Source organism: Tenrec ecaudatus, chromosome 3, assembly GCF_050624435.1.
Source record: "Tenrec ecaudatus isolate mTenEca1 chromosome 3, mTenEca1.hap1, whole genome shotgun sequence".
In the NCBI taxonomy this organism is placed as follows: Eukaryota; Metazoa; Chordata; class Mammalia; order Afrosoricida; family Tenrecidae; genus Tenrec; species Tenrec ecaudatus.
In genome coordinates, this window is record NC_134532.1 from 98,271,337 (window position 1) to 98,283,413 (window position 12,077).

Here is a 12,077-nt window from a genome sequence, read left to right on the forward strand (position 1 = left end):
CATGTTATCAAGAGAGACCAGTCTCTGGAGAACGATATCATACTGGGTAAAGTAGAGGGGCAGCAAAAAAGAGGAAGGCGCTCAACAAGATGGATTGACACCATGGCTGCAACTATGGGCTCAAACATATGAACAATTGTGTTTCGTTCTGGTGTACATAGGATCACTATGAGTTGGAATAGCTGGACCTCACCTAAGGTCATGTTCAGAAACAATGAAGCCTTCTTTCCATTTGAAACCTTGAAGCCTGTTCTGTAGGAAGAGTGGATCATGAAGAGACTGGACTCTATTCCTGTCAAAAGGAAAATTAAGTTTTACGAATACGGTAGGAAAGGGACGTCAGCCAACATTAAATTGAAACAGGTGTTCTATGGTCATTGCTCACACTATAGTCAGACACAGTAGGAATGGAGCGGGCAATGCAGACAAACTGCCGTAGGAGAATTTGGGACTATGTTATTTTAGAGTTAATATTTACGGAAGGGAATGACCATAATCTGATAGATAGATAGATTGATAGATAGATAGATAGATAGGTAGATAGATAGATAGATAGGTAGATAGATAGATAGATAGATAGATAGATATGTAGATAGATAGATAGATAGATAGATAGATAGATAGATAGATAGATAGATAGATAGGTAGATAGATAGATAGATAGATAGATAGGTAGATAGATAGATAGATAGATAGATAGATAGATAGATAGATAGGTAGATAGATAGATAGATAGATAGATAGATAGATAGGTAGGTAGGTAGATAGATAGATAGATAGATAGATAGATAGATAGATAGATTTCCTGCCTATCTGTCTATCTATCTATCAGAGAAAAGCTAGTGAAAGAGAAGTGCATGTTTACTTGGTTGCAAGCCAGGGTTGCTGGCTAACTGGGTTAAGAGGAAGGGAAAGCATTAGGAGAATGCTGTGGTGTCACAATCAGCTGGAGGAATCGCAATAGGCAATATGTTCAGTGGGTTCCCTAGAGATGCAGAGCCAGTGATGTTTATAAATATTTGCATATAGAAAGAGATTTGTCTCAAGAAATGGTGTATACAGTAGAAACAGTTAAATCTGGTCCAGTTCAAGTCAGGCTTCTCCTGATTGGTGGAAGCTGATGAACAGGAAGCAGGATAATGCAGCAGAGATAGTGGAGGACACAGACTGGTGGACGCGGAGCTCTGAAGTCAACTGGATTAATCCATCATCAGTAGTATGATAATGGCTATTGGGATTGGCAGACAACGCAACAGGAGAGCTAAGAACCAGAAGCAAGATCCAGCTATGGTAGAAGGCCAAGGGCGGTAAGGATTCGACACTACTCAGTCTCTCTCTCACAGTCAAGGCTTACGACAGCAAGCAGGTGTCATCAGGTTTTCACCTAATTGATCAGATGGACTCCACCCCTACCCTTGCTCAGGAGTGTCTAGTTTTCACAGTCCCTGAGCATCATAGCCAGGGATCTAGCATGCTTAGAAAACCACCTTCAGCAATGCAATGCATAAACCATAATCTCTGTCTCCAGGATAGTGCGACTGTAACAGACACACCACTAATGGGTGGATTTGACAAACAGTAATGTGTTTCTCACAGTTTGGGAAGCTAGATATCTGAATTCAGGCTCTAGGGGAAATAGTTTTCAAGGTCAGCTCTAGTGGAAGGTTCTTATTATTTTGAATTTCTTCTCTAGAGCTGTCTTCAAGTGTTGTTGTTGTTTTTTGTCTCTATCCTTCCACGCTGTTTGTTTAATCTCTTTTATAGCTCTAAAGCGTGAACTTAAAACATACCCTACACAAAAAATTCTTCATTCACAAAACAAAGACAACCCATTCTCAATGGGATTATAACTCCAGGCTTAAAGGTTAGGGTTTACAGCACTTATTTTAGGGAACACAGTGAAATCCACTACAGTCTGTTACCAGTCATCAGGAGCCTTGTGAATACCGTCTTCCTTTCCCTTTTTTGATGCAAAAAATAATGTGATCCTGTTCCTGCCGCTTTATTTCTAAATAGATGGTAGTTGTTGCTACAGAGGAAATTACATTGTTAAACTGAGTTCCCTGAAATTAGAAAATGCAGGTAGATATTAAACAATCAAAATAGGAGAAATATGTTCTCCAGGGAGGCAGACACTAAGATGCATAACCCAGATATTAAAATCATAATCTTATAAAGGAAAAAAAAAAGAAGATTCAAGGCAATCAGTGCCAACCACTGGAAATTTTGGTATTCGCTCCATCTAAAAACTTCCTTTTATGCAAAGAAAAGTTATAAAGGATACATTCTTACAAAATAGTTTAGGTCTCATTTGATTCACAGGAGAGGAGCCCTGGTGGTTACCTGGGTGACAAGTTCAGGTGCTAAACACAAGGTCAACACTTTGAAACCACCTGCTGCTCCAAGGGCGAAGGGTGACCTTCCACTCCCATAAAGATGGACGCTCTCAGAACTCAAAGGGGGCGGTTCCACTCCGTCCTAGCGTGGCTCCGCATCAGAGTGGGCTCCAAGGCAAAGAGAGCTGATTCACCCTGGGAAAATAGGGTACAATCAAAGAACCACCGAGGAAGTCATCAGAAAGAGGAACTGAGAAAGAATCACCATCAACATATGTGTTTAATAAAGGCAGGGTTAATCAAAGCCATTCAGTGCCCAATTTGCATGCCCAATTTGCTCCAGTCTTGTAGATTCACCATATTATTCATTGAAAAGCAAAAATGGTTGTTGCTCATGTCATCGATTAGACTCTGACCCATAGCGACCCTGTACACAACAGAAACAGAACACTGCACGGTCCTGCCGTCATCACAGTGTCCCTGTGCTGGAGCCCAGTGTGGCAGCCACTGTGTCATTCCATTTCCTTGAGGACTTTTCTCTATTTTGCTGCCCTCCTCTTTACCAAACACGATGTCTGTAAACATCTCCACAGACTGGTCTTGCCTGACTGTATGTCCAATGTATGTCAGATGAAGATGGTTAGAATGGAGGAGAAAAAATCCAAGATAAGTTAGTAACTGGAAAAAGAACATCTATCTTTTAAATGAACCCAAATCTTCAACTTCGTTACATTACATGCCAGACCTTGGAGATGTGATACAGGAAACACTGTCAGTAATTTCTTAGAAAATGAGTTGAATTTATGTCAGAAATAATGAGCTGAGCAAATGTTGTCTAGAATGATAAGAAACAGGAAGGTGACAGGCTATACCCCTTCCACTTAGGGCAGAAGTCTCAAGTGGTTTATTCCACAGGCGGTCTGTGAGCAGGCAGACGGGAACACTACCCCAAAGCACCGATGTGCTAAGAAAGGGTGACAGTGTGTAAACGACCGGAATCAGGAGACCTGCGCCCATATCATCCCACTGCCAGGGAATGATGGTGTGGTCATGGGCAGAAAACCTAACTCCGTTGAATTGCGGTTTCTTTTTCTGGAAAATAAGGGTATATAGCCTAGATGTTTCATGTGATATTTAGCCACAAAGAATCTCTCAGCCCCAAATGTACCAAATTCGCCTCATTTCTTTTAACCAGGTTATATGGTACTCTGAGAACTGCCATTTATTAAAGTATATATCTGTGTTGCATGTTTCTGTCATCATTTGGTTCTATGACAGATGGTCACTTCCCTGTTTTGCACAGGATGATATTAAGCTTCTGAGTGATCAGTTGAATGGTATAGATCATGTCTGAGGTCACAGGAGTGAGCTGGTAAGTATCTGGATGGAGTGGATAGCATTCCAGTGAGATGCCTTTTATGTTCCTTTGCTTCCTCCTTCCCTTTGTCCAGCATTTTAAAAATTAAAACCTGATTGAGAGAATATAACAAATTCTCACGAAGTTTACAAGTAAACTCTGGAAACATATCTAGATCGATAATTTAGTCATTTATTTTATTTTATTACACTATTCAAATCATGAATTTGAATTATGGTGTTGGCAAAGAATATTGAAAGTACCGTGGGCTGCCAAAAGAGCAAACATCTGTCTTAAAAGAAGTACAGCCAGGATGCTCTTAAAATCAAGGATGGCAAGCCTTTGTCTCAGGCCCTTTGGGCGTGTTGTCATAGAGACCAGTCCCTGGAAAAGGTCCTTTTGTCAAGTAAAGTAGAATGTCAGCAGAACAGAAGACGACCTTCAGGGAGGTGGATTGACCATGGGCTATAACAGTGGGCTCAAACATAACAATTTGAGCATGGCACAGCCCAGGCAGTACTTCATTGTGTTGTCCATACAGTCTCTATGAGACAGAAACAACCTGACAGCGTATAACAACAGCAACAACAACAATTTATTCACAGAATAATTAGTATTCCAACACTATGAAATATATTAGCATTGGAAATAAATCCCTATAGTTTAGCATCTAAACCATAGGTTCCTAAACTTATTTGGCTCTTCTTCAGTGAAAATAAAAATAGACATAAAAACTTACTGCTCCCCTGTAATGAAAATTTTGTGCTTTATTTAGGAGATAGTGTAGGTATCTCCTTTTACAGCCTCCCTGGATCACTTCAGCATCCCCTGGGGGCAATATCCCACACTTTCACTCTGGCAAACTGATAAACTATTTTACTGAATAGTATTAGGATTTCAGGAACTGAAACAAAGGATGCGATGTGTGGAATTGGCTTGAGTTACCAGATTGAATTTCATAGAACAAGAAAGGGTCTAGGAGGGCAAATCCTAAATTCAATTTCTCCTTTAAGTCACCGGATGAGAGGCAAGGGAATCATGAGTTAACAGAAGTTTCTATTAAGTGGATATAGAACTTTGATTATTAAATGGACCCACAGTATTCACAGATTTTGAAACAGAAGAAGACCTCCTACAAAACACTGATATGAATTTTCTGTACAGTCTAAGAAGATCTACAGATCCAGAGAAGAAATATGGTCCTACAATGTCTGCCTTGGCCAGCCCAACAGCTTGAGTCTGGTGGTCTCCCTTTTGGGGCCAGGTAATTGCTAACTAGAAAAAGTTCAAAAGCTGGTCTCCAGGGAGTTGAAAGACCAAGAAATCATGTCAAACGAGGAAAAGTGGTCGACTTTTTAATATTTAGTCTATGGAAAACAAGATTCTAAAAGGACAAGAAATCATCTTTCAAATACCTGATACCTGTTTTATGGAAAATAAAAGAGGGGTTTGGTTTGACTACCCAGAACCTAAAAGAAGTTGGTCAAATTACTAGTAAATGCCATGTCCAATAAGAATGTCCTTTTTCACGGTTGGTGGTTAAGAGCTCTCCTCCATTCGCTCCCAGTCAATGGATATTTAGTGAGGGCCTACTACGTGCCATGCTAGGTGTTTACAATACATCAAGGATGAAAACAGATACATCTCTGTTCTCCGGGTATTTATTGCCATATTTCAGGAGAGTGGGGAGACCTTTAATAAGCAGCAAAACAAATCGGTAAGCCATATCTTCTGTTAGGAAGAGGAAGAATGAGGGACAAATAGTTGAATATAAGAAGTGAGGAACGAGAGGCTTTGGATCGGGGATGGGACCGGCTGCACTGCGAACTGTGGCCACAGCCATCGAGAAGGCGATATATAAAGCAAAAGTTCAAGGAAGGAGGGGAGGGTCTGTTGGGGAAGAGCATCCCAGGCAGAAGGAAAAAGGCATGGAAAGGCCTTCGGGTGGTTGTATGCACTTGTAAGGAGGCCCCCTTTGGAGGGCTTGGCAGAGTTTTTGAGAGAAAAGAGACTGAAGAGCGGGTTTTGCCTTTGGGGTTAGAGGTTGGGCTGCTAGTCCCTAAGGTCTCTTTCAACTTCTTATAGTCCCCAAACTTATGATTCTCCTGTAACCACAAAACAAACTGAAACCAAAAAAACAAACGCATGGCCGCTGCTCCTTTGAGGACGAATCAGCTTCAGCCTACTGCAAGTCTCCATTATGTCTGTCCGTCTCCCAATGGCGTTAACAGGGGCCTCTCCAGACCCTCTCCCAGCCAAGCAGTGCTTGGGATCCCTGGTCCCAAAGGACAAATGCCAGCTCCCGAGCCTGGAGAGCTGGTCAGGCCGCGAGACTGCAGCCGGAACTGGGGGGATGTGGCGCTTGTACCCAGAAGAGTCGAGCCCTGCCCCTGTAATGGCTAAGAGTCATCTGCTCATTGCTTCTGTGCTTATGCTGCACGTTTGGGGCAAGTACTCTCCTTCATAGATGAGGCTACGTCCATCTGTCTTTCATGTGGGGAAGGTGGAAACAACCCAACAGATCCTGGACCAAAAGAATCGTGGTTTGTGTAGTTTCCAAGAAAGAGATTTTCTGTGAGTTTACTGTTTTACAGGGAACTTAATGAGAATTTACGTTTGAGGAATTAAAGTATTTTCTTTAGCTAATAAACTCTTCAGTTATTTTATACCGAGTCTGATTGCTGATGCCTGCCAGTTAGCACCTGTAGTCGCGCTGCCTTTAGGGTTCCATGTGCGAACATAGAACATTTGTCTTGTGGAGACGCTTGTTTGGGGTGTTGGATCGACAGCTCCTTACATGACCTTGGACTCGTTCAACACCAGGATGCTGTCATTGATCTCGGTTTGTTCGCTTCTAGGTATTTGGGTCCTGGCCTTTGTCACTCTGACTATTCGAAGTATTGATTTTCAAGGAGTGGGCCTGTAACTCTCTCAGGCAGGTCTGTGTTTGAAGCATCTGGTACCAGGGGAGAGTCAAAGAAATCACAAGCCAGAAATCTTAGATGAAATGTTACCGCCCCCTCTTTTTTCCTTTCTGTTTTGTGTCTCTTTTCATTCCAGGTCTTAATTCTTTGAATGTAGCCAGGACCCGCCATCCATTTATTTCTTACAACCAAACCCGCGTTTTGAAAGGATTCATTTGGGATTTTGTATTTTGAATAACATTGTTTTCATGAGAAAGGGTAGACTTGCCTCTTTGGATTTCCAAGGCTGTAAACCTGTACAGGTGCAGAAAGCCTCATCTTTTTCCCATGGAATGGCTGGTGGGCTCTACACCACTAAAGCTTCTTGATTCTCTTGTCATTGGGAATGCTTAATTCCGAAACTGGCACTAAAGGATGAGAATCCAGGTCTCAGAGTCCACTGATCCATGTGGTGAAGGAGTTAGAAAAGATTATAAAACAATGTTCATGCTGACCTTGCATTCCGATATTTTATATAAGACTTTGTGCAAACCAAATAAAGTCTATTTTATAGGCCAATCTTGCCCGGGGCACCTAATTATGAAACTCTCGCATTACAGGAAGCAACATCGGTTGAAAGAAAGAAATGATGTCCTTTAGATGTAAAGTCATGGTGTTGAAGTCAAAGGGAGATTCAGGATAAAAGGAGAAAGCTGAGAGTCTCTGATGAGAATTACTCATTCGTGATGACTTGAAAGGGAACCAAAAAGGGAGGCAGAATCAAAGATCTCTTGTGTAACTTAGACCCTGGAGACTTTGCTTTTCTCACGCACAGGATATATATATATATATTCCCATTCCTGCTTATGCTTACCTGTGTTCTCAGTCTCTTATTAAACTTAGACCACATAAGTTATGTGGGGAGAGAACACATAAGCCAATGTAACCTTTCCTCATGATGTGTCTCTAACGTAATTATAGCTACAAAGCCTTTGAAGAGAGGCTCCGGTTTAATCAGCTATGATAATTACCAAGAGACAGTCAAACCTTTTGTTCCATCTTGCTGTCTGATTTGCTCTGTCTCCTTGCTACAGGTGCCTTCATTTGCAAGATGGTACCATTTGTCCAGTCCACCGCCATCGTGACAGAGATTCTCACTATGACCTGCATTGCCGTGGAAAGGCACCAGGGGCTGGTGCATCCTTTTAAAATGAAGTGGCAATATACCAACCGAAGGGCCTTCACCATGCTCGGTGAGGTGCTTGGCTGCTCCACTGTCAATGCTAATGCTGTTTTTCATTTCAGGACAAAGAGAATTTCTACAAGAAGAATACTGACAGAGACAGCAAGAGTGGCTGCTTGCCTACATTGTAGATACTGAAGTCTCATATGAGGATTTGGGGCCTTTCTTCATTTCCTCCCAACCTCAGCCCATTTCTCTCCTACACTTACTCCAACACGGAACATTTCTGATATCACATTCATTCTCAGGTTAAGTCTGAAACTTGTAAGCATCACTTCCAGTGAAATTAAAATATTCTATTAATGCTACATCGCCTCATGAGCATCTGCTAGACTACTACGATGTCTAAGATGGCATCCTCAAGGAAGAAGGTCGTAACTAAGGCAAAGAAGATGAGGAGATTGTGATGGCGGCAGGCCTGGGCTTTTAGTAGCATGCAGACCAGGGGTGCTGTCCAGTGGTGGTCCTGCTGGGGATGGGGACACAACAGCAGAAGGTCACAGGCTGCCTGAAAACACAGGATGATGAGTGCAGGAAGGGCCTGACAAACACCAATTCCACCTACTTCCAAATTCTGCTCCAGGCAATTCTGGTTCTTCCACTTGTTTCAACTTTTCCTGACTCAGCAAGCCATGATGAGCATGTACACAGTGATAAGTGTTAAATATAAAGCAATATTCTAGTGATTAGGACAGTTGAATGGAGTTGTTTGTACTCAATAATTATAATTGATCTATCTGACACCTTAATATACACCAACAGAGTTTGAGTTGATTATAGCTCAATCATCAGCGGTATAGTAATCAACTGAAGCAATAATCAAAGAGTGGTTTTGGCAAAGCTCACACTTGAGAGAAATTAAACATTTATTTCTGCTTTTTAAAAAAAATTTTTCTAATTCTTTTTTTTTAACAATTTATTGGGGCTGATACAATTCTTTTCACAGTTCATACATATACATACATCAATTGTATAAAGCACATCTGTACAGTCTTTGCCCTAATCATTTTTTTCTCTTTTCTTCTTTTACATTTTATTAGGGACTCAAACAACTCTTACCACAATCCATACATATACATACATCAATTGTATAAAGCACATCCATACATTCCCTGCCCCAATCATTCTCAAGGCATTTGCTCTCCATTTAAGCCCCTTGCATTTCTGCTTTAAAGACTCCACTGGCATTGGACCATGGAATGACAAAACGAAGCCCTGAAAGCTTTGTGATAGTCAACTCATTTTAAATAGTGTGAAATGAATAGATAAATCAATAGGTGACACATTCATTATTTTATTTGGTTATTTTCAAACTCTTGTCATAGCTATCCTACCCCTCCCCAAAATTCTCTTAACTTTTAATAACTAACATTGGAAATTGTGAAAAATGCTTGTAAGTATGGAAAGAAGATAAGGTATGAAATATGTGAAGTTAATAAAAAGGAAAGAAGAGTGGAGGAAGTCTCAACACCTGGAAGAAAAGCTGATAATAAGCAGTAAAGTGGTTCCTACTCAAAAAAGTCATTCGAAGCTGGGAAGTGTATCAGTACAGTAGGCTCATCCCCACAGAGGTGCTTTTATGCAGCATTGCCTGATGGCTCCCTTTCCGTGCCTCTTGAACCAGCTGTGTCAGCTATGGGGTCTGTGATGCCCACAATTCCTGGCAGCAGAAACTGTCGGGCCTCTGACCCCTGGTCAAGAGAGCCTTGCTAGGCTGTGGTTCCCAGAAGTGGCTCTAGATTGAGTCAGAAAGGTACATGGACATTTCATTTGGCCCTTTACCCCTGAGCAAGAAGAGACCCCGGCGTGTTGGCGAGTTAGACTCAATTCCTTTAGAATTTGTGTTAAAGGATAAAAAAATATCTAGATCACACACACACACACACTGTTCTTGGGTATTTTGATTATTTTTAATCCCATTTTATCATGATCTTTTAAAAAATGGTATGTATATTGTGTGTGTGTGTGTGTGTGTGTGTGTGTGTGAAATGAAGCTCTTAGCTTAACCCAAAAGGTCAGCAGTTTGAACCCACCAGCCCTCTGTGGACGAAGACGTGGCAGTCTGCTTTTAGAAAACTCACGGACTTAGGAAACCCATGGAGCAGTTTTCCCTTGTTCTGTAGTGTCCTAGGAATCAGAATCCACTCCAAGACAGCAGATAATGGTATACGTATGGAGGCTTTCAAAGTACTGCGGCATTACAAGATAACAGAACACACACATATGCATACAAAATACCTCTCACACACAGAGAGTGACAGATCAGACAGAGCAATGTGGCCTCTCAAACTATTTTGGATCATGATGATATTCTATAGCCAGCTTCAGTGTGTGAGTGTGTGTGTCTGTGTGTTTAAAGAATGAACCCCAATTCTGTTAGATGGCTTAATTGCATCCTGGTTCCTAGAAACCGAATGTAGAATGAGTGTACTCAGTACCAGTGTAGAACGAACAAGCAGAGCTTGAGCCAGGAAAGATTGAAGTGGGGGGTTCTTGGTTCGGGCCTCTTCCCAGACTGTTAGGACGCACAGGTTAAAGTGCTCCCCAGTAATTTTTCTGCATTTTCCTTGCTGAGGGAATATTATTGAAGTAACACCCCTTAACAAATTCATGAAGGTCAAGTAATTTTGAAAAAGAACCCTGGTTTCTGACTATAGGTGTTTATTTGGTAAATCAGAAATGGATGCCTACATTATATGGTACAGGCAGAGAAAAACTAGGAAAGCATCTTATTAAGCCTTGGAAAGGTATTTTAGGAAGCCTGTTCTGGCGGCAGGGTGGCAGGTGTAGAAGGCCTGAAGGGACATGTGAGGAGCCCACCACACGGTTCTAGCGCAGAGATGATGGGTGCGATGCAGTCTTGATTGAGAGATGCAATGGTGTGTTTTGCTTAAATGACCTGTGCTCTGATGAATGCCATGTTTTCACAGGTGGCGTCTGGTTGCTGGCAGTTATTGTGGGATCGCCCATGTGGCACGTCCAACGACTTGAGGTAGACTTGGGGCTGGGATTAATAATGTCTTTTGAAATGTTAGTCCACCTCAATTGTAATCATGTCCTTCGTGAAAGAGAATTAACCACACATTTGTATGAGATCTCGATTATGTCGCTGAAAATCTTTCAAGTGGATTAAAATAATTTTTCTTTGTTTTGTCTAGTTCTCACTTGATTTTGTTATTGCCAAGACTCTAATGTGTGGATTTTTAGCAAAGGTATCAGGGTCAGTTTTCCTGCCAACTGAGGATGCCTTCCATGTTTTGTTACCCTTTAAGAGATTGATTGCTCTACATTTTTAAGCTATATAAAATATATGTGATTGCTTGTCTTTTTTATTGGTTGTCCCTCCTTTGTAAGTCCTTCCCGACTTGTCTTCTATCCATTGACTAATTGGACTTTAAGTAGGAAACCATTTTAGGACATCATTTTATCCCAGCTCTGTTCTTCCACGACACCTTGTCAGACAGTTCCAGCCTTGCTAGGTATTTATGAAGTGGGGGCTTTGTGTTATTTTTAGGCACTTCTCTCTGTCCCTGGGATAGACTTTACCATGCTCTGCATAAGCAGTCTGGCACAGTACCCTCTAGGATATTTTTTAAACTCTGAGTCTCTTTATTCCTTTTTAAACTGACAGAGGCAAAATGTGAAACATAACTTCATCGTCCAATCTTATGTTTTAAGTGATAAGAATCAATGTAACTGAAAGGCTGGCAGTTGAGGTCCATCCGGCAGCCTCTTGGAAGAAATGCCTGGTATTCTATGTTTAAAAAATCAGCTAGTGAAAACCTTACAGAGCAGCATGCAACATGGGATCAGCACAGGTTGAAATCAAATCCATGGCAACTGTTCTGTTTACTTTTGGTTTAGCTTAGTTATAAGGCAAACATGCATTGAAAAAGTAGATTGTTGGTGTAACTGACATATTGCATGAGTTGTACTTGAGTAGCAAGAGCAGAAAGCAACTTAAAAGTTATTGCTTGCTGCCTATAAATGCAGTCTGAAGACTTTCCAGTTCTATGGATGACATCTTATGAATAAAACTTGCCAAGCCTGGTTATTTTAAGTCACAAGAATAGTGTCAATTCCAGTTTCAAAATGCCCAGTGCTGGGTTGAAGACATCAATCTGTACTGTCAAAAAAATGTTAAACTACTCCCTTCCTCTAGCTTGAGCCTACCACGGTGAACAGCTACCTGGTTAGCTTCTCTGTTTCCTGGCCTTGCATTTCTCTTTCTACATGCA

The 12,077-nt window shown here is 41.3% G+C and overlaps 1 protein-coding gene across 1 annotated transcript in view; it reads left to right on the plus strand.

Annotated features, from left to right (window-relative positions):
• The window catches only part of QRFPR (pyroglutamylated RFamide peptide receptor), an 82,342-nt gene that overhangs the window by 60,268 nt on the left and 9,997 nt on the right, over positions 1-12,077 (plus strand). Inside the window, exons 2-3 of the mRNA XM_075544831.1 lie at positions 7,691-7,849; positions 10,770-10,831. Of these exons, the coding sequence (XP_075400946.1) occupies positions 7,691-7,849; positions 10,770-10,831 (221 nt within the window). The remainder of the gene's footprint in view (positions 1-7,690; positions 7,850-10,769; positions 10,832-12,077) is intronic.